The sequence below is a fragment of the Cibotium barometz genome, chromosome 5, assembly GCF_041138505.1.
Source record: "Cibotium barometz isolate CiBa-2024 chromosome 5, ASM4113850v1, whole genome shotgun sequence".
In the NCBI taxonomy this organism is placed as follows: domain Eukaryota; kingdom Viridiplantae; phylum Streptophyta; class Polypodiopsida; order Cyatheales; family Cibotiaceae; genus Cibotium; species Cibotium barometz.
This window is the reverse complement of record NC_141050.1, coordinates 46328966-46352409: the sequence shown is the minus strand read 5'-3', so window position 1 is coordinate 46352409 and position 23444 is coordinate 46328966. Positions and strand designations below refer to the sequence as shown.

The window sequence follows — 23444 nt, the reverse complement described above, 5'->3', positions numbered from 1 at the left end:
CACTCCATACAGCATGGCTGAAGTGACCAAAGTGTCAAAGAGCCAGAGCTTTGTTCGAGGTTCGTGAAACTGAACCTGCGAACACATCCTCTCTAGTCTCCCCAATGCTGCATAAGCTCTGGTCAATCTGGTCTCCGCTGCTCTCCTCAAGGAAAATAGTGGGCCACTGAAAACCACACCAAGGTAAGTATATGCATCTGTATACTCACTGTCTCCTGACCATATGTAAAGGTGGGTACTGACCTCCTAACCCACTGTGCTGTGGTGTTAAACACCATCACCTTGGTTTTACCAAGGTTAACAGACAATCCACTGTCCTGTGCAAATGTGTGCAATGCATCCAAATGACGCTGCATCCCCTCTGGAGAATCTGAGATCAGCACAATATCATCAGCATACAATAACAGCGGAATCCATGTCCCTGCTAGCTGTGCTCCTCTGTCACCCTCCCGCTCTACATAGTCTGAAACCTCATCCACGTACATCCCAAATAAGGTGGGAGAAAGGGGGCAGCCCTGTTTCACTCCAATAGTGGAGTGAACCATCTCAGATATACCCTGAGTAGTACGTACCTGTCCCACAACTGTCTTGTATAAAGCCATGATTCCCCAAATCAGCTCTGTGGGCACTCCCATCTCCTGTAGTCTGCGCATCAATCTGGCTCTCGGTACTGTGTCAAAGGCTTTGCGGAAATCCACAAAGCAACAATAAATCCTCCTGCCATATAATCTGCCCTCCTCAATAATAGCTCTGAGTGTCAAGATATGGTCAAGAGTGGAGAAACCTCTCCTGAACCCTGCCTGCCCTGATGCACGTATGCCCTCTCTCTCTGCCCATCTACTCAACTCCTGCTCAAGAACAGATGCATATAATCTAGCCAATGTGTGACCAATCATGATGGTACGATAATTCCCAGGAAGCATGGGATCCCCTGACTTGAAGATAGGCACAATCGTGGACATATTCCAAGTCTCGGGAAAACCCTCACACATGGCTCGGTTAAACATCATAGCAATAAGCTCTGCAAGCATATCTCTAGCATGAATAAAGTGCTCTGCTACCAAACCATCATGATCATATGCTCTCCCAGTCCTCATCTTGTCAATAGCTTTATTTACCATCTCAGCGGTAAAGAAAGCACACGTCTCTGGGCATGGCTCCGATGGGTCTGGCAAGGGCGGTTGTCCTGCTGCTGTGTACAGGGATGCTGCATACTCACCCCAAATCTCTGTGGAGGTAATGGCTGGTGATGGTGAATGCTCATGAAATAGTCTCCATGCCTCGCCTGAGTCCCGACTCATAAATAACTGATACAAATCCCTCTCTAACTGAGCAAGATAAGCCCTCTTCTTCCGTCGCACTAGGTGCCGGAAGGTAATCCGTGACTGTCTGTGAGTGGTAACACCCATGAGCACCTCTCTCTGTAATCTGATCCTCATCTCTCTGCACTCCTCATCATACCAACTGTTCTGGGGCATGTTCCCAGATCGTCTCCGTGTAGGCTGACTATGGGGATATGCCTCTAATGCTGCAGCATGAAGCGTATCTATCAATATCTGAGTGAGCTCATCTAATGGCCGTCCCGGCTCCTCGGCACATAAGCGTCTGTATATCTCATCCGTGTACACGGTGTCAGTCTCCCTCGTAAAGGTATAACGAGTGTGTGTGGAGACCTGTCCCAATGGAGCGGTGCTGAACTGAAATGTGAGAGTGAAGGACAAGATAGCATGATCCACTGCTATTCCAACCGGCCTAGTGCCTACCATAAAACCTGAAAAGAGGGAATGAGACTGGGCTGAGCCATAACATAGTCCAATGTACTAGCACCATGCCTATGTGGAAAGCAAGTGAAACCGCCCGATGTCGGGAATCTCTGTAGGCCATTCAGGATGGCCAATCCATGTGCAGTCCCCATGTCTATCAAATACCGCCCATACACTGTATGTTCCTCATCCTGTGATAGTCTAGATAGGCCCATATCCCTAACATCAAGCTCCCTCAACATCTCCTCTGAGGTATCATAAAATACTGTCTGGTTATGGGCGGTCCTGGCATTGAAGTCCCCCAGGAGAATGATGTCACCATCCCTGGAGAACTCCCAAATATCATCATCCAAAATAGAAAAGGGAGACTGTCCGCTAGGTGATGCATACACTGATGTACTAGGAGCAAAATAGCATATAGCAATGTAGAGATATCTGCCCGTCTCTGGCCTCAGTCTAACCCACATGTACCTAGCCTGCTCATCTCTGCGGACTATATGTATCAGTGGCTGTAGCTCCTCTCTAAACAATACTACCACTCCTCCTGAGCCCCGTCCTCTATGCTCTGAACGAGTCTCCTGTCTACAAGCTGTCTCCCATCGGTATCCACTAACATGTGGCATGGACTGTCCAGGAGCCTGATGCGTCTCACAGTAGAAGATGATGTCCCTCCCAGTGAAACTATCCTCAAAAGCCCCTACATCAAGACGTAGAGATCCATTACAATTCCAAGTAGCAACTTTGAGTGTAGTCCCATAGGTCTCGCGCCGTCATGAAGAGCGCCTCTCCATAATCACCACTCTACCATCTCTATAGAAGGCCACTTTCCCTTTCTCTCGGGCTGCCCTTATCTCTGGCATAACTTCTTTCATGTGAGCAAGTTGCGAGAGTGTGAGGTCATCTCCAAGAAATATTCCCGTCTTCTTGAGTGTAGGACGTCTCTTCAAGAAGTCCTTCGCTTCCATGGAGGGGAAACGAATGATAAGTGCTCTCTCCTTAGAAGATTCGCCACCACTACCTTCTCTCTTCTTTCCCACTCTCCATGCCTTTGTGTGCGTGGCTTCAATGCCCATCATAGAGAAGAGCTCCTTGGTTTCCCCTTCCGCATCATCACGGTCTTTTAGACCGGACACTCGTACATGTAAGGCCCAGGTCTTCGTCCTTTGCTCCTCTTCAAGGGTCATGTTGATGATGGTGGGAGTGGGGATGGGTGGCGATTCTTTACCTTTCCCTTTCTTGGCGACCTCGATCCATTTCTCCGCCTCGTCCATCTTCTTTTGTGTCTTTGTGATCACCTCCACCCATGAAGATGTCTTCTCTTTATGTTGCTCCTCTTCGTCTCGAATGATCCTCATTTGCTCCTTGATGGTATTCAGCTCTTCAAGAAAGGAGGGCTGAAATTTTCCATCCTCAAGATTGCTTTTTGAAGTGGCTGCCAACTCTTTTTTGAGGGCTGAGATTTCAGCTGCTTGACTCTTAGCATGCAATTTGGCCTCCACTAGTTCCTCCTTTAAAGCTGAAATCTCAGCCTCTTGCTTGGAAGATCTCTCTTCGAGCTCTTGGATTTTGTCAAATCCCTTCTCGAGTTTGGAGAGGCGGTTTATGATTGCGGTGACGGAAGAGTCGACCATCTTCTTGTTTTCTTTGATAATTGTGCCGAGCTTGTCCTCCATCTTCACGAGCTCCTCTTTAAACCCAGTCTTGGTCATGACTTTTTGCAGATTCCCACAGTCAATGGACTGAAAATTAATCCATGACACAGGATCAAAACAGTAGCAACAGGGGGGGGTTTCAAGTCATGTAGGGAAAAGGGGGAAAGAGAGGAGAAGAGAGTTATGTTGCTGCCTTGGGGGCCTGAGGAAGGGTGGGTGTGGAAACGGTAGGAAGGGTGGGGGGCGCAGGCGGGCAGCGAAGAGAGAGAGAGAGAGAGGGGGGGCGCAGGCAGGCAGCGGGAGGGGAGAACGAAGAGCGAAGGGGGGCAGCGGGAGGGGTGGGTGCAGGGCGAAGCGAGAGGGGTGGGCGCAGCTGGAGGGGGGGCGCAGGCAGGCAGCGGGAGGAAGGGTGGGTGTGGAAAGGGGGGGGGGGGGCGCAGGCGGGCAGCGAAGAGAGAGAGAGAGAGAGAGAGAGAGAGAGAGAGAGAGGGGGGGGGGGCGCAGGCAGGCAGCGGGAGGGGAGAACGAAGAGCGAAGGGGGGCAGCGGGAGGGGTGGGTGCAGGGCGAAGCGAGAGGGGTGGGCGCAGCTGGAGGGGGGGCGCAGGCAGGCAGCGGGAGGGGAGAACGAAGAGCGAAGGGGGGCAGCGGGAGGGGTGGGCGCAGCTGGGGGGAGGCGCAGGCGAACAACGAAGAGAGAGAAGAGAGTCGAAGAGAGAGAGAGAGAGAGAGAGAGAGAGAGAGAGAGAGAGAGAGAGAGAGAGAGAGAGAGAGAGAGAGAGAGAAAGAAAGAAAGAAAGAAAGATTTTATTAACGTCTTCCAAAAGACCGAACTCGGCCTATGAGACAAATCGGAGTACCTGTATGGGGTATCCTCTGTCATCCCAACAAAATGAAAAAGTACTGAACAAAAAAAAGCTGAATCTGGGTGTGCAGGGGATGGAGCTCTACTACTAGGAGAATGCAAAGCTATATGCATGGAGTATACAATCATGATATGCAACCTAGCTAGCTCCATCCTGTACCATATTGGGGGTATAAAATGGTATACATCATGATATGCAACCTAGAGAGAGAGAGAGAGAGAGAAAGAGAGAGAGAGAGAGAGAGGGAGGCGACAGGTTCGAAGAGAGAGAGAGGCGACACAGGTGCGAAGAGAGAGAGAGAGAGAGAGAGAGAGAGAGAGAGAGGGAGGCGACACAGGTTCGAAGAGAGAGAGAGGCGACACAGGTGCGAAGAGAGAGAGAGTGAGAGACTGACTTACGATGAGCGAGCACGACCAGCACGACCAGAGAAGCGGTGAAGCCCAACACGACCAGCCCACGAGTGCCCGCCACCGAACCGAGAGAGAGCCGCACGCACGTAAGAAACAAAAGAAAAAAAAAACGTGATGTTGACAGCGCGGCACAACCATAGCAGCGACGGCGCAAACAGGGCAGCAGATTTTTTGGGCGGCGGTGGGAAAATGGCTTTGGGGGGCAGCGGTAGCGGAGAGAGAGAGAGAGGGAGGCGACACAGGTTCGAAGAGAGAGAGAGGCGACACAGGTGCGAAGAGAGAGAGAGAGAGAGAGAGAGAGAGAGAGAGAGAGAGAGAGAGAGAGAGAGGCGACACAGGTTCGAAGAGAGAGAGTTGAAGACCCATAGTGATGGGGGAGATCAGTACCCTCACGGGAAGAGGTGGTTTCCCCACATTCATGGCATTTAGGGGCTTCTTTTGATGATAGCCCGTGTGTTTGGTCCAACGATGGTTGTATATGGATAATCCGGCATCTCCCGTAGGGAGAGTAAGGCCCTCAAAGCGTGTACATGATATTATATTCTCCTTGGGTAATAACTCCAAGGGGGGGGTCGGCCCATTCCGGCCTCTATGCGGTGTCACATGTGCAATCTCCACTTTCAGCATTTGTGGATGTTTTATCCAGCTTTTATGTTTTATGCAAAGTGATGATGGATATGTGTTAAGGCTCTGGCCATGTTTAAATGTTTTAATATGCAATGATGGTATCAACAAGTGTGTCAAAGGCCCTAGTCCCCGGGGCACCACGAGTTGCATTGGTATCAGAGCATAGGCTTTTTTGGAAGTAGAGTCTTCGTTCTATCAATAAGAAAGAGAAAAGATCTCAAGTGGGGACCACACTTGCCATCATTGTTGTTAAGCATGGCCAGCCGCTTCATAGTCTATGAAGCAAGAGCATGAGCAGTAGACAACTTGGTCTAAGGCTTTATGAATTCACATTATTTATCTTGGAAGTATGGAGTTGGCTTTATGTGGACGTGTATAGCACTCTTTCCATATGGATATTGTGGATTATATTATCAAGCTTACAGGCAAGCTATATGGAGATATATCTCAGGGATATCTTGCGGATATGGTGAGGAGATATTTCTTTTGGCTTCATGACCAACCCGGCAAAGAAAAGCTAAGTATAATTTGAGTTTGCAAAGTTGGTGCTTTTGCCACTTCGGAATTGCCACTTATTCCGAAGTACTTTTGATGTTGATTAACACTTGTATGCTTGTACAAGGAGAATAGTGTGTTGTTGTTTGCCTTGAGATGATTTCACGGAAACATTGTTTATGGCTCCCTTTATTGGGATGGATTATGTTTTTGGCTCCCTTTATTTAGGATGCATTGGACTTATGGAACTCATGGCTATCTCATGGATTGAGGATTTCTATTGGCAGCCGAAATGCATGTAAAACTATTGGTGGCCGAAATGTTGATAAACTATGTGTAGCAGAAATGTTTATGGAGCACCAAGATATCTTTGCCTGTGAATGATTCTCAGCTGTTGTTTCACACTTGAGCCCACGTCTCCTCCAAGGTGTGTGGTCAGAGTACCAACACGGAGTGCAAGTGGTAGAGTGGATACGACGCTTGGTTGTTAGAATGCATAGCGGAAATGAAGACAACTACTGTAGAGAGCAAAACGCAGATGAGAGAGGGAGAGAGAAGCTGTATAAACTCTGTATATACACTAGAAAATCCCAATAATGGTACAAAAACAAGTGTGGGGGGTAGGGGCCATTTTATATGGCCCCAGGTTGCTGGTCGGCCAGCCCAAAACAGGCCGACAACAGTGTAGATGATCACGACCAAGGTTGTTAGAGGCGTCAGAGGCGTTTGGTACGAGGCGGGTATGGTATGCGCCTCGAAAGACTCGTATTTTTTAGAGACATTAGAGGCGTGTTAGAGGTGTCTGCTATATATATATATAGTGAAAGTTGAGAGAGAGAGAGAGAGAGAGAGAGAGAGAGAGAGAGAGAGACTAGAATGTGTATGTACGAGTCTTGAGGGAGGGAGAGACAGGGTGTGTATGAGAGAGGGAGAGAGAGTGTGTGTGTGAAAGAAAGAAAGCTGTATTAAACGTCTGCAAAAGGCTAAAATGACTTATGAGATCAAAATAGTCCATCCTCATCATCTGGATACATCATCAAGATTCAAGGGTACAAAGTAAAATGAAATGAACTGAAATGAACCGGTAGAGTATAGAGAGAGGTATAAAAACATCATCATCCTAGTGTGTTTGAAGTTTGAACTTTGAACTTTGGGTCTTGAGAAAGGCTCAAGGGAGGGAGGGAGAGAGTGTGTGTGTGAGGGGCTGCCTTGGGCCCCTAAACCCCTTGTCTAAAGACTCACACTAGCAATTTTTTGTTTTTTTTTGTTTTTTTGTGGATGCCTCGATTAGGCAGTCGTACGCCTTGAATGCCTTGTACGCCTCGAATTGTTAGAGGCGCGTCTCGTAACAACTATGCTCACGACTAGGTAAAAAACCAGTGGGCTAGGTAAACATCAGTCAACCAGAACTGCAGAACAGGTCGGGTAGCTGTCAAATCCCCAAAGGATCTCCTCGTAGAACGCTCCTGGTACGAGACTCGAAACTTGCATACAAACAAACAAACAAACAAGAAGGGGGTGCAGGCCTGAAGGCTGACTCACCTCCCAACGACGACAACCGTGGGGGCAAGCCCACAAACTTGGCTGTCCCCACCGAGCCACGAGCTGAGCTAACTAGATGGACGTACCGACCAATCTCTACCTCGTGACGTCCCATACCGCCACAAAGCTACCCTTGCAGGCCTCGAAGATAGATTTACCTAGTGGCTATCACCAGATACGTATTCATGAAAGGCATGTCGAAAGAACCGCCTTTCGGACTAGGTATGGCCATTACGAGTTTCTCGTATTACCTTTTGGGTTAACCAATGCTCCAGCCACTTTCCAGCAAATGATGAACGATCTTTTTCGTGAGCATTTGGGGAAATTTGTGGTGGTGTTCCTAGATGATATTTTGATATATAGTAGTACTCTTGAGGATCATGTTAGATACCTTACGATTGTCTTATCTATTTTAAGACAGAATTGACTATATGCTAAATTAAGTAAATGTGAGTTTTTTATGACAGACATCATTTACTTGGGACACAAGATCACTAGAGATGGATTGAGCATTGACTATGACCGAGTTCAAAAGGTTCTGGACTGGCCTATACCGCAAACAGTGAAACGACTTCGTTCTTTTCTCGGTTTTGTTGTTTTTCTTCGAAAATCTGTGCGGGAGTACTCTCAGCTCACACTACCAACAATGACCGACTTGTTGAAAGGTTGTGGACGTAAGTCAAATCAACCTCTCACTTGGAATAACGATTTGGATATGGCCTTCAGACTTTTGAAAGATAAAGTCAAGGAAGCACCTATCTTAGCATTACCCGATCCTAGTCGGTCTTATGTTCTTGAAACTGATGCCAGTGACTATGCCATCGGGGCTGCTTTATTTCAAGATGGTAGACTTGTTGCTTTTGAAAGTAAAAAGCTAGATGACACTCAATCTCGTTGGTCAACCCTTGAGAAGGAGCTTTATGCTGTGATTCACGCTCTCAAGGTTTAGAGACATTATTTATATGGCTCCAAGTTTGTGGTATTGACTGATCATCAGTCAATCAAGTATGTGTGTGATGTCGATGATTTGAGAGGAAGGAAAGCTCGTTAGGCCGAGTTAATGCAAGATTTTGATTTTGAGATTCGTTATCGTAAAGGGTCCATGAATAGTGTTGCAGATGCGCTTAGTCGAATTAGAGAGGTGAATACTTTGTCGTTCACCGAGATTCCTACTGACTTATTTCAGTCATTGAAAGGGCTTTGCAAGACTGATAGTTATTTTGGTCCATTTTGGCAGAAGATCCAGGACGGGAGCTCATTGATTGACCAAGACTCCATGACTGAACAGCCTACCGTTCAGCTTGCAGGAGGCTAGTGGATGATTCGGAATGGTTTACTATTCCGTAATGACAAAATTTGTGTACCACAAATCCCGGACATTAGGTCCAAGATTCTTAAGGTTGTCACGACGCCCCTTCTGCTGGACACCCTAGGGTACACAAGACACTTTCGTTAATGAAACACACTTTTTATTGGCCAAAGATGAAAGGGTATGTAGAAGATTATGTTCTCAAGTGTCAAGTTTGTCAAGCTAATAAAGCTGAACGCTTTAGACAGGCTGGGTTGTTGCATCCTTTGCAAATCCCAAGTAATAAATGGGAAAGTATTTCCATGGATTTTATTATCGGATTGCCAAGAACACATCAAGGCCACGATTCAATTTGGGTTGTGGTAGATTGCTTGACAAAAATGGCTCGATTTTTACCAACCCGGAAGACTATTACAGCTACGTAATTAGCAAGGCAGTTTATCGAGCAATTGTTTAGACTGTACGGGATACCGCAGGACATAGTCAGTGATAGGGATGCTAAGTTTACGAGTGATTTTTGGAAACTTGTTTTTGAGAAGTTGAAAACAACTTTGAATTTGAGTTCCTCATATCATCCTCAATTTGATGGCCAGACTGAAAGAGTGAATCAGATTTTGGAGGATATGCTTTGAGCATATGTATCCAAAAGACAGAGTTCATGGGAGGATTATCTTTCTATGTTAGAATTTGCATATAACAGTAATAAGTATACAAGTACAGGTTTTAGTCCTTTCATGCTTATGTATGGTTTTCAACCTAGATCACCTGTTACAATAGGATTCTCAGGACTTCAGCATGATACAGCACGTAATTTTTTGCAAGATATGCAAGAAATGCTACAAGTTGCGAAGGAATCTATTAGAAGTGCTCAAGATCGAGACAGATTTTATTCTAATAGACATCGTTCACCCAAAGAGTTCTCTGAAGGAACGATGGTGTATTTGCGAGTTCCGAAAGATTCCGAAACTTTACGAACAGGTCGATCTCCGAAATTATCCCCTAGATATTGTGGACCATTTCGTATTACACGACGGATTGGTTCAGTTGCATATGAATTGGATTTGCCTTCTCATGTGAAAGTTCATCCTGTATTTCATGTCAGTAGACTTAAGGAAGTATTGGGTAGAACAGATCAATTAGTTACTCCTCAAGAAATCATAGATGTCGAGGACATGACATTTGTTCCACACGAACCTAAAAAGATTCTTGGATTTCGTGAAAGAAGATTGCGTAATACACTTATCACGGAATACAAGATCAAGTGGAAGGATCGTGTTGAGAAGGATGCTACATAGGAGACATTGACTACTCTTCAGAGAGATTACCCTGGCTTTTTAGAGACGCCCCATGACCGGCCAAGAACCTATTAAAGGGTGGCCAAGGTTAGTCATTAGTGATATAGAGTCTCGCGTGATTTGTGAGAGCTCTATGGTCTGGAGTCTGGATCTAGTGCAAATGTGCACCTGCTTTATGCAGTCGAGGCTGGCAGCAGTTAATAATAATATCATCAATATAGATCAAAATAATAATCACCATGTTGTTGGAGCAAAAGAAGCAGAAAACAGGCGACTGGAAAAACGATGCGTACAGCTGCTCCGGTGAACCAAATACTTCAAGATTTGGTATGCTGAATCCTCACATGATAGCCTTGAAGCACCTAAAAGGAATTAGGCTAATTCGTAGAGACGGCACCGAATGGATGCGATTAGTAGAAAACGACCTGTTTGGATGGCGATGGCGAATTCGCGAAGCAGCGATCAAATTGGGCTGTGAGCTAAGTTTTAGGGAAAGCGTGGGAGCAAAGCAAGAAGGCTATATCAGCTAACCGGTCAATCAGGTCATCTGATCTAGGGAGAGGATAACGGTTCTTAATTGTCAGCTTGTTCAATCTCTTGTAATCTATACACATTCTCCAAGTGTTGTTCTTCTTTCTCCTAAGCAACACAGGTGCACCCCAAGGTGATTTACTTAGACGGATCTGGCCCATCCTCAAATAATCTTTGAGTTGTTTAGCCAACTTATCTTCCTCAGCTTCGCTCATCCTGTAAGGTGAAATACTAACAGGATGAGCACCAGGGATCAAGTCAATACGATGATCTACTGCCCTTTCAGGAGGTAAGCCCGATGGCAGTTCCTTAGGAAATACATCTTGAAATGAATCAAGTATCTTCGGTAATTCTTTGCTTTCAAATACACTTAATTCATTGACATCCATAGAAGATATGAGAAATGAAGAAAGTAGGATCAATACACAATGGAAAGCGGTATACAAAGAAGAATCCATTATATTTCCAAAATCAACTGTATTTACAAGAGGTCCCTGAGAGGGATGTATACAATCACCTAAAATACTATACTGGGTGTTCCTATGTTGAAAAGAAAAAATATGACTAGACCAATCTATTTGGACTTGAAGAGTCTTAAACCACTCAATCCCTAGTAACAAGTCTACATGTTCTAGGTGCATAATATAGCATTCCAGAGTATCTTTGTAGTCCTGAATCCGGATTGGTAGCATCTCCACCTTTTGATCCCATACTTGCCGACCCGCAGGTAGGCGTACCTCATAGGTATGATCGCTGGGTGACGTATCAAGACTCAATTTGTGCACAAGTTTGTAGTTAACAAAATTGTGTGAGCTGCCAGGGTCTAGAAGAATGTGGATTCTATGGCCATTCACTTCTCCATAAACTCGGAGAAGATCATGCAAGCCAAAAACTTTAGAGTTGAACAGACAATCAGAACATGTACTAGGGCGAGAAAGTACAGTAACTGACGTACCTGTCAAAGACAACTGGTTAGCTGCCTTTGGCTGGGTCCTGCGTTGCACCCTTTTGCTTCGGGCACTCGTTACGCATGTGTCCTTTTTCTTCGCAGATGAAACAACGTCCCTCCTCCTTGAGCTTCAAAGCCTTAAGGAGTCGTTTCTTCTTTGCTGGTGTCGAACTAGAATTCTTCGAAGCTACCTTCATTGTAAAAAAAAAACGCATTGCGTTTATTAAAAAAAAAACGCAGCTTTTTGTTTTTATTAATATGCTACGTTTAAAAAAAAAACGTAAGGTTTTCGTTAAAAAAAAGAAAAAAAGAAAAGCAACGGGGGGCAAAAAAAACGTAAACTAAAAAAATGCCGTTGTTGGCTGTAGGAAGCTCTTAGCCGTCACCTGCAAACAGCAACGATTGTCCGACTACATGCCCAGTAGACGTGGTTGCCTGTTTCTCACGCACAACCGACAACCGACAGCTTTCTCTCCCTTTCTCTTGTCGATTCACACAGCCGATAAGCTGATTCATAGTCGACTAGCTGTCTCATGCTTCTTTCCTTTCCAAAAAACACAGTCTCTTCACAAACTGTCCAAGTCGACTCTTTTCAAGACCACAACGCAACTTGGGTAGCAACGATGTAAACAAGAACCCATAAGCTGAATTTTGAAAAAACAGCAGTATACATCAAAAAACAGCAGTCATCTCGAACTCATACCTCTTTCTTTGATCTCTTTCTTCTCTACTTACCAACTTGTACGCTCTTCGAGGCTCGCTCTAATACCATTGTCAAATCCCCACCGATCTCCTCGTAGAGCAATCTTGAAACATGACTCGAAACCTGCAAAACAAAGCCATGAAACGTGATGGGGGTGCAGGCCTGACTCACCACCCAACCATGATAGTCGTGGGCAAAACCCACAAGTCTGGGCTGTCCCCACCGAGCCACGAGCTGAGCTAACTAGCAAGACGTACTGACCAATCTCTATCCTGTGACGTCCCATAACGCCATGGAGCTACCCTCGCGGGCCTCGAGACTGCTGTCGGCCTCGGCTGCATGAAGCAGGTGCACGTCTGCACTAGATCTAGGCTCTTGACCGCAGAGCTCTCGCAAAGACTCGTGAGACTGTGACTAACTGATTGACCTTGGCCACCCTTTTATAGGCTCTTGGCCGGTCAGCGGGCATCCACACTTGGGGCGTCTGCCCATCAAGGCGTCCCCACTTAGGCGTTTGCCCGTCAGTTCATCCCTAGTCCAGCTTGCCAATCAGCCTGCCTAGCTCCAAGCTACCCCAAGCCTTGAAGCTAGTCTTGCGTGCGTACTGCACACGGTAGATACACTCTGTGCACACGACAAGAAAAACCTACTCTCCTTTTTTGTACTGAGCTGTCTCTTTTGCACTTATTTTCCCACCGGTCTTGCATGCCTGAGCTTTTTGGTTTGGAGTAAGCTAGGGTGCGTTAGTCGAGTTCTTGGAGCTAGAGGCTCCCGTGCTCTGTCTTGGGGAAGACCCCGTCTGGTTGTGGCCTTTTCTACCCGAGGCGGGTGCCTTGGGAGTGGAAGGTTGGGAAGTCTTGGGCTTTCCACCATTGTACTTTATTTCAGCACTTTGCGCAAGCAAGAGTGCATCCTTGAAGGTGGCTGGCTGAAACATACGCACCTCCCCAGTGGATTTGTGTGTCATTGCCATAAAGGAACTGCCCTTTCTTGTCCTTGTCAGAGATGCCCAATTGCAAACATAAGTTCAAAATTTTATTGGCGAACTGCAGGACAATTTGGCGCGTTTTGACGTGCCCCCTGAACTCGTCTTCAAGTCGCTCAAGGTAATGGGGCGGCAGAAACTGTTGCTTAAGATCAAGGACAAACTTGTCCTAGACATAACCTACCATACCTAATCTTGAGTGGGTATGAGCCCACTGGGTCCACCAAGGAATGGCCTCACCTTCCAAATACCAACTAGCCTAGATCACTCTGTCAGTATCATTCTTTCTAATACGGCAACAAAATAAGCTTCAAATTGATGCAACCAGGAATAAAGGGTTGTGGGGTCGAGTTTACGGTTTACCATTATACTTGGTGAAGTTCATCCTCTCGGGAGGATGACTTGAGGAAGCCGTTGGTGACACTCTTGCATTTGAAGCCGCAATAAATCTTTCGTGCTCCACGCGTCGCCTTACGTCTTCTTGTGAAGCAGCATGGGATGTTGTTGCATGGTCTTCCATCAATCGAATCTCCATTGCTCGCATCTGGGTTGAACTCGGCTGTGGTTGTAACCCCTCAAAAGGGTTATTCGGTAGAGGATCTGCTATCAGGATGTGGGAAAAAGGAGAGGAGGAAATAGAGAAAAAAGGGTTGGAATATGGGTTCTTTCTTCCAGGGCCAAGATTTGCGCCTTTTGCTCGTCCAATTTGGTGCTTTGGTCTGCGATTGCTCACATCATCACTTGGAACGTGTCATGCATACTCATGTCTGCCGCCCTCGAAGGACTGCGTGGTGCTCATTGTTCCGAAGTTCTTTGTTCTCTCTCTTCGTCGAAGCTTGCCATAGTGGGAATATGCACTTCCTTACGAGAATGCAATTTGATCATCCACTATGTGTGTGGGAGACTTTCTCGGGCTTGTGCCCGTCTCGCGCGTTTTCTTTGCGGGTCTCACCGATCACTTGCCTTCATGCCCGGCCCGGCTCCCACGGCCTAGGCTCGGGACTTGCCTTCCATCCATGATCCACCGGCCCGGCTGCATCCCAGCACGGCTCGCCGGTCCACCGTTTCCACGTTTCGGCTCAATCGCCATCAAGGTGGGGACGGCATCCCCCGGGGCACATGGCACCTAGTAACCCCTCAGCAACCGGGGAGGCCTTACGTGCCTACCTGGTGCGTGAGTGCATTCTAGTGTGCCTAACATGGGTCAGTGCTATGCCGCTCCATTGCACCTCATCCCCATATAGATGCAATTTCCTTGGTGCGGGCTAGCATACCCCCAAGGCACCAAGGGCCTTGGATAGTATTTCTGGAGGCTAAAAACCAACCATCCTTTTAGGGACAGGAGTCACACCGAAAGGGGTGGTCCTCCGGAGTCTAGAAACCAACCACACAAGCGAGCAAATTTTTTTTAAATTTTTTTCTTTTTTTGGGGTTTTCTGGCTGAATCTTCACACTTGAAGAAGGCTCTGATACCAATGTAACATTTGGAAGCTCGGTGGAAGAATCGGTAACTTCAATGCTCATAAATTCAGCAATTGTTCGTGACGAAGATAACGCACAAAATAGAGAGAGAGGTGCAGAAATATATATATATATATATATATATCAACCACTTATTTGCTGTACTAATTCTTTCTATTTGCTACTTCCCTTAGTGCTAGGCTTCATTATGGCTGAGTCTGCCCTGCATCTTCGGAGATTTGACAGTACGAAGGGCTTTGTGTGAATATACGCTCTTATGTGTGTGTGTGTGTGGAGAATGCGTGTGTGAGAGCATAGGTTGATACGGAGTTCTACACCCACTATTGGGCACTGTTGACGTTAGTGGGGATGTCGTAGTATCTAGTCCATACTATGCATAATGGAGTTGATAGTTATATAGTCTTGTGGGTTGACTACCATGAGTATATAACATGCACTTTCCTAAAAGGTGAATTTGGGCATGTTCCTGAACTCTGGTTTACCTATTTATAGGTCCTAAACATGCTGGTCAGTTGGCCCAAACAGGGGTCAGCCTGTTTTTCTCCACGACCTGGTCCCTAGGCATTAAATGCCTTTTTATCCATCGTTTCACACTCAGCCAGGCGGCCAGGCATAGAGGCTGCAACGCCTACGTAGGCCTGGGCAGCAACTAGGAGCATGCGCATAAGGGCCAGTAGAACATCTGGGCAAGGCCCCTAGAGCCTGTCGGTTGCGTGGCGAAGCCCCTTAGGCTGGCCAACAGCCTGCCCAGCCCCTTCATTGGGTTGGTGGGCAAAGCCTTGGGCCTTCCTGGCCCGTCTTGGGTGGCCTAAAGCCTACCCAATGCCCACTCAAGAGCTTGACTCTCTCTTCTGGGGTAGCCCTAATCGCTGGACCCCTTCTACATGCAATCTACATGCTTTTCCGTCCGATGCCTGGCATCTGGTTGCAAACCAAACACTCAGGGCACCTGACATCATTCCAGAGGGAGACTCACAGTGTGGACCGACACTGCTTCATGTGTAGGACAGTGCACACTTGACCAAGACCATGTATGGGACCCTGGCATCGCAAAGCTCTGGTGACCATGTGTGTCCTATCAAGCTTGTCCTCCTTTGTCGTACACGGGGGAGCCATATCCACAGCAAAAGAAACACCACTGCTGCAAGAAGACTGCTTGAAAACCTCAAATCTCAACACTCCAAGACTTCTCTCAAGCACATCAAACGGATAAAAGCATGAGGACCATTCAGCCCCCTCAGAAAACTGAGGAAAGAAGGGGCTGGACAGCAGCAAAACAGTCCACGTAACACCTCCGGGAAACACCCAACGAGAAGGGAGGAAAGCCGGGGAAGAAGAGGAACCGTTGAAGCTGCTTGTCGGGCTGCACCACACGCGAAGAAATCACCTATCACTGCTGTCCAAACTGTAAAAAGAGCCCACCGATCGGCGATCACCAACACTGCCCCCCCTAGATTGCACCTGGACTCTGTGAGGAAAATGCAGGGCAAGAGCACCAGAAGAGAAAACACTGACGAAGAACGGTCGATTCTGCAGAAAAACACAGCCCAAACACCACCAGCTGCTGCGAAACTGCTCGAAGAAGCCAAAAACGTAGCCCAGCAAGGTTGCACCGTGACGTAGATGATGCAAGGGCAGGAGCACCGCAAGATGAAAACGCTGATGAGAAGAGGGTGCAGGAGAAGAAAAACGCAGCAGTGAAGAAAAAAAAAATGCAGCAGCACTTCTTGCTCCAAGAAAACGCAGATGAGGGAGGGAAGGGATCGCAGATGAAGTGGGCAGCCAGGAACCTAGGCAACTGATACCATGTGAAAGTATGCACAGGTTGAAGTGATCACAAGAGACAAAGTAGAGAGTCAGAAAGAGGGAGAGAGTAGGCAATGATCAAGTTCCAATATCATAGCATGAGATTTACAAGGGGTAGTACAGCAGCCCGCAGATGGGTGATAGATGCGCTGGGATTGAGTTGTTACAACAAGTGGGAGAGAGGCCCTCTATATAGGAAGGCCAAGAGCTGGGCGACTGCCACCATGACGCTGGCCGACAACCCACGACTAGCATAAATCTTGAGAAAATACACATGTGCCAAATGACTATTGGTCATGGGATGTGGGATAATTCCCAATCCACATGGCACCCGAGGGAGACGACTAAATTGGGGGTTTTTTCCAAAATCAGGTGAAGTTGACTAATTGAAGCTTTTGCAATCTGTAATATTTGGGGCTTTTCTGCAATTTTGCATTTGCATAAAAATCGGAGTCTGCAGCAAGCCAAAAAATTGGGGTTTTCCTAATTAGGCAAAAATTGGCCTAATTGAATCTCCCAAATACATAAAAATTTGAGACTTTTTCTTTAATGTGGTGAAAATCACTTAATTAGAGTGATTTTACTTCATTAAAATTTGGGCCTTTTCAATTTTAAGGCCTATCACAGTGATTGAAGTTCCCACAGCACCATGGAAGGTGCTTCAGCACTAGCATGGAAGCGTCGCCACAAGAAATCAACGTCTTTACCGTCATTCTCGGAAAGGGGGGTCTAAAATCTCCATCATTGTTTTGTTTTGTGTTTATGTGTGGATCATGGGTACTTTGTCTGGTTAGTCTCCAAAAATGAGTTGTAATAAATGTTCAATGTATGTGTTAGTGTTTGTGTTTTTAACCACCTTGTGTAAGATTGGGTGAAAAAGAGCTGGTCTTGAAGCTCCGATCACTTGCTGATTGGAGGATTAGCCTTGCACAGGAGGTGCGCATGGCTGCTCCTTTGTAGCATTTGATGGAGTTAGAAGGCAGTTATCCTTTGCGTGTTGGGTCTCATCTCCGTCGCTCGGAAGGGGGGTTTGTTGGGTATTTCGGGGCTTCACATCTGTGGCCATCTTGTGTGTGTAACCATCCTATATGTCATTATTGTGTGTGTGTGTGTGTTGACATGTGTCCTGTGTATGTGTCAAAAGATAAGACTACTTTAAATCCTACAAAAAGCATTGTGCTTGGTGAGTAACATCACTTCAAACATGTCTTATCAAGGTTGTCATTGAGTCGTGCAACATATTCTCTCTCTACAGCTTTGTTCTCTCTCTTTCTTCACATGCACACCATGGATCTGTTTGATCCCCCATAGCCTAGGTTTTCAACTTGTGCACACTGCAGCTCTTTGACCTACACTATTTATGATCACTCTTTCCCACCTTTGTAACATGCATCTTTGTGATAATAGAGCTATGTGCCTTCTTTGTGGATACTTGTATGTCAAGCTTCATTATGCTCGTTAAGTGTGCTTAACTCTTGATTAGGGTTGCTTAATATTTCATTAGTCATTGCTTAAAATGCATCATTATGTGAGAGCTTAGCTAATGCTGATCATCTCAACTTTGTGTTAGTATCTTTGTGTGGATGTTGCTATTCAGCAGAAATTATATTCCAGCCATTTAAATAACATTGGAAAGATGTTAATCTAAGTTTTGGCAAGATATAAGCCATTTCAACCTGGTGCTAATCATACCAGATGCATAAAAAGAAGTGATGAGGATTTTAGGAATAAGAGTAATTTTTTGTTGTTAATGGAGTTTGCTAACTTCTGGTTGGGAACTGTCATTATTATCAAAAGAAAAAGAACGACTTTTAATTGGAATTCTTATGTAGGTAAAGTGCTGGATACAAATACACGGTTGAGGGATGCAGCATTATCAAACCTTTCCAAAGTGATGATGATTGGTTCTTCGGGTTTACATCAAGGGGTAAGCAATAAATTGACCTTTTCTTTCCATTCAACAGAAGATTTCAGTTTGCAATGTGGTTTCTTTCTCTGTAGACTGAGTCAAAATTTGAAGATTTGCTACATCCTTTTACACATTGGTGGCAAACATTGTTTCAATATTTGTTTGGTGGACTTACAATATTTACAGTCCCAAATGAGCTTCATTAAGGCCTTAGGAATGCCTATATTCATTGCAAGGTTGTCATGTGCGTCACCCCTGTGAATGCCATGTGGACATGCTTCCTACTGGCAGCCACCTCAAGGGCAAGATTGGGGGTTGTGTATGGTTTGGAAGTACCTGTTTTGGGACAGCCACCTCAAGGGCAAGATTGGGGGTTGTGTATGGTTTGGAAGTACCTGTTTTGGGACAGCTAGGCACATGTTCCACAGGGCATGTGTATATTCATTGCAAGGTTTTCATGTGCGTCACCCCTATGAATGCCACGTGGACATGCTTCCTACTGGCAGCCACCTCAAGGGCAAGATTGGAGGTTGTGTATGGTTTGGAAGTACGTGTTCCACAGGGCAGACATAAAAGCGCCCACGTTCTTCGAATGTGGACAGCTTTTAGATGCATCTGTGCCGCTCAAGAAGATGACTAAAACAAGAAATATCACAAAGCTTGCAAACAAGCTCAAGCAAGAATCCCACACTCACAAAGCTGCTCTTTAGCTGCTCTCTCTCAACACATGATCAAGGGAACTCCCATGGAAGGTAGCTTTGATACATATTGAAATTAGGGTTTGCAGAGAAACACCCATACAAAGATATTAACAGAAAGTTAAGATGTTTAGCAAACATTTTGAGAGTAGTGTGTTGGTGTATTGGATCATTTGGTGTAATATGCGCAGAAGCTTTGAGTATCTCTAAGTAACTGAATAGGAACCTTGATGCTCGTCACCAACAAAAACAAAGAGAGAAGAGAGAGATATAGCTGTATTTTCAGTATATTGTGTAGTACAAAAAGTGTCAATATGACTCTACAAAAATTGTGGCCTTTGGCCTTTCAAAAGGGGAAATCTAAAGTCCTTCTAATGTTTGACTCTTCACCTACCCCAGAGAGATCAGATGAAAGGACTGAATGCTGGCCTAGCTTTATATAGGCTCTTCACATGCTGGTGAACTGGCCGACCTGCTGTTGGCCAGCAGCAAAGACAACCACCCAAAAATATGATCATCTCGACTTCATCAGCTTGGTCTTGTTTACCCTGCCGACTGCTGCTGTCCTAACCAAATTGGGCTTCTTCTGTGTAAATTCTTAGCCTTGCTAGTACCCTAACGCAATGTTTTTCTGCTTCCCAAATAAGGGAGTAGCCTGAAGATCAGCCATGTCCATGTGTGCCAAAGACATCCCCTCCTGCCTCCAACCTTTGACCTTGGATGACTGTCATCATCCCCTTGTTTCTTCACGGACTCTCAAACTTGTCATCCTTCCTTCCTGGCAACCTTTCGAGTGAAATCCTTGCGATGTCTTTGATTCTGCTCCAGATCTGGTGTTGAGATTTGCGCATTTGTTCCACTTTGTCCCCTTGCCTTCATGCCCTGTCCTTGAACACTACAATGGTCTCCTTCCCGCCGAAGTTGATCATGGCATCCTTGCTCCACCCTCCTCGGAACCGTTTTCCAAAGAGCCTTCCTTGGTATGCCCCAAATGGCATCCAACCATTAGAGCTGCCATTCCCTTGGGTTTCGCTGACACTGATCAACCCCATGGGATTTCTACCTTGGCTGTGTTACTCCTTGGACTTGTGCACCGTCCTAGGACACCTTCAGCACTTAGCTTTGTTGAGCCTGATGCTTTGATACCAATGTCACATGCGTGGAATCTCCTTGTGTCTTCTTTCAGCCCTAAGTAATTGAATAGGAACCTTGATGCAAGTCACCAACAAAAACGGAGAGAGAGGTAGCTGTATTTTCAGTATATTGTATAGTACAAAAAGTGTCAATATGCTTGTACAAAAACTATGGCCTTCGGCCTTCCAAAAGGGGAATCTAAAGACCTTCTAATTCTTAACTGTTGACCTGCCCCAAAGGGGTCGGATGAAGGGACTGAATGCTGGCCTAGCCTTATATAGGTTCCTCACACGCCCATGATATGGCCAGCAGTAAAGACAATAACCCAGAAATATGATCATCCCGACTTCATTTGCCTGGTCTTGTTTACCCTACCGACTGTTGTCTGGACCAAATAGGGCTGTTTCTGTGTAAATCCTGAGCCTTGCTCTAGTACCCTAACCTAATGTTTATCTTCTGCCCAAATCAGGGATTAGCTTGGATATCAGCCATGTCCATGTGTGGACATTTGCTGCACAAAGGATCATGCAATCATGGTCTTACCCACCACTTGAGGTGAATACTCACTCTCACAGGGTAATCCAATTCTCCCATGAGCCTTTAGATTCTAGAATCTGTTCTATTGCGTGAAAGTATTTAAAATTAAAGCATAAATGGATACATGATATACTTACCTCTTTTCCATGGTGTTTTCTTTTGGGGGGGAGCTGTTTGATCTTTTTTTTTTTTTGGAGATAACTTGAATTGAACACACACAACAAACACACACAACCTACAACTAGGTGCCTCACGATTTCGTCCAAGGAGATTCGATCCCACGACCTCAGGGAGGCACTCGAACACTTCCACCATTTGGACTACTTGTTTGATCTTTCACATTCAAAGAATAGATTCCAGAGTCGAAAGTCCATACATTTTTCCATTTGTGATGCTTTATTCTTATTTATGCAATATGCAACTTTTCTTGGCATTTGCCATAGATCCTGGATGATGGACCATATTTCATGTTTCATACACTTGTATGGTGTTTTACTTTAATTTCAGTGTTTTTGCAGAGATTCTAAATCCTTTTACATGTTGGTATGGGCAAAAAATGTATTTTTTGGCATATGCCAAGTTAAAATAGTTTTTTTTTTTTCCGAGAAAAAGATCCTTCAATTAGTTAAAGAAAAACAGCCGCAAAGGGCTAAGTACAACCAGGGCGGGCTAAATACAGCCTCACCTCATATAAGGGCGGGAGACAAATGGTCAAAGGGAAAGAGATGCTTCTCCTCCGGCTGGCCGAGCATTTCTGAAACACAGTCTGGACAGCATTATGGAACCTTCACATCCGCCCTAGAATGTGCCAATCAGTAGTAGAGCACCTCTGGGCATTCGTAGGGCATCCACTTGGAGTGGTACAACTCAAGAGAGGCTAAAAACTAGTCCCAACTTGGTTATGAAGTAGAGAGCAACTTGGTTATGCACTTGGAGTGGTACAACTCAAGAGAGGCTAAAAACCAGTCAACATGAGCTGAAAATTGCATGTGTAGGAGAGAGAAGAAAGTGGTTCCATAGCCTTTTGATAAGCGTGTCCCCCCTTGTGTGTTCAAACATGTTTGACGAGTGCCTTGTCCAACTATGTAGTTGACATGTGGTGGGCTGTGGCTGTCCACACTCACATAGATGGTGGCTGCTGCTTGGGACAGCCCACACTTCATTAATGAAGGGGCACCCAACTCATAAGCTGTTTTGTCCTAGGGTTTTTAGTGTGATGTGAACTTGCACGGTTCACATTAGTAAAATAGTTGAATTTTATGAATTCAACCAAATTCAATACTTACCACATGCAAGACATGTAAAATTCACTACATCAGATTCGAACACAACACTGCACATGCGTCCATGGGTTTCCAGGCATCTCCGGTCCGGTCTAGTGGACATTCAAATGCATTAAATCTAGGCAATGTTCACACCCGAAATACAAGTTCACATGTGCAAAGCATATGCAAGACAACATGCTCATGCACAATGCAACTTTACTAAGAATAATCCACCCATAGTAGTTATGAAATCCGTTTCATACGGTATGAAACTTACGAAACGTTTCGTAGAAGGGTGTTCTTATTAACTGATTGACTAGAGACTTTACGGTTTTTGAAAAAAAGACCTCTTGCTCTTGGGATTCTTAGCACCAGGAACTTGCATGTCCACAAATTGTCAGCAAATCAGCCTCTCCCGCTCTTCTCGGCTTGCATGCCTACCATCTCTCAGGTTGGTTTACTCGAATTTGGCTGATTTTGCCCAAAAAACTAGATTGTGAAATTAGGGATTTTTCCTGCTAGGGTGCCAATGTTGCCTTGTGTTTGTCACAATGCCTTGCACTGAGGATGCCATGTGGAACCACGTCACTCCTATGGCAAAATAAGGTGGTTGTGGGACTTCAAAATAATTTTTGTGGGGTTTGTTCAAGTGGTAGCATAACCCACGTTAAGGCCCATTTCTCAGGTTTGAATGGAGAAAATTGGTACTTGCCTATTGGTTCGTGCAGAAATCAAAGTTGCCTTGCAAGAATGGAAAAAACGGCAATTGGGTATACAGGGTTGGGATGTTGATACTAGTGAGGATACAGAGGATGCATCCAAGAGAACGGGATTGGGCTTAGAGTTAGATGCACATAGCCAAGCAGGATTTGTGCATGTTGGGAGTTCCTCTCTGACAACAAAAAGAAGCTCTTTGCCGGTAGGACCTAGAGGCTCACTGAAGAGAGCATGCAAAAGCAAGCATGCAAAAGCAAGCAATAAGATAGGCAACCAAGGATCTGACAAGGTTGTTCATCCAATGCGCTTTGTCTTTCAACATTGTGTACCCCACGATGGAGGAAGGCCATGAAGGCAATCAGCCGCGTTGGATGTGAATGGGAGGGACCCTCCAGTGATTCAGTTGGGTGCCCACTGTAACTTGGTCACCCAGATTCTTTAGTTTTAGCTTGTAAACATGTTTTAATGTGTAAATGATGCATGTTTAATATTGTTTGCAGGGAAGGCAACATATTTTTAACATATTATAAACCTGTATATAAATTTTGAGGCCTGTACCCCCCCTTTTTGTATGAAACGTTTTTGAAACTTATGGAAAATGAATGAAACGTTTCTGAAACATGTTTCATGAAATGCATGGCAACTATGGCCACATGTCAAGATGAGGTGCCAAGTGTCCAGTGAGGTGTTACCTTTACACATCATTGCGTACATAAGTCCTTAAGGGGATGGTCCCATGTGCAAAGAGCCTTCACACACGTAGTGGTTGTT

At 45.6% G+C, this 23444-nt stretch overlaps 1 protein-coding gene and 1 pseudogene across 1 annotated transcript in view; one reads left to right on the top strand and one right to left on the bottom strand.

Annotated features, from left to right (window-relative positions):
* The window catches only part of LOC147638559 (LRR/ubiquitin-like domain protein), a 75363-nt gene that overhangs the window by 9427 nt on the left and 42492 nt on the right, over positions 1-23444 (top strand). Inside the window, exon 2 of the mRNA XM_086798474.1 lies at positions 18246-18340. Within this exon, the coding sequence (XP_086654600.1) occupies positions 18246-18340 (95 nt within the window). The remainder of the gene's footprint in view (positions 1-18245; positions 18341-23444) is intronic.
* On the bottom strand, positions 146-2891 carry LOC147638560 (uncharacterized; annotated as a pseudogene).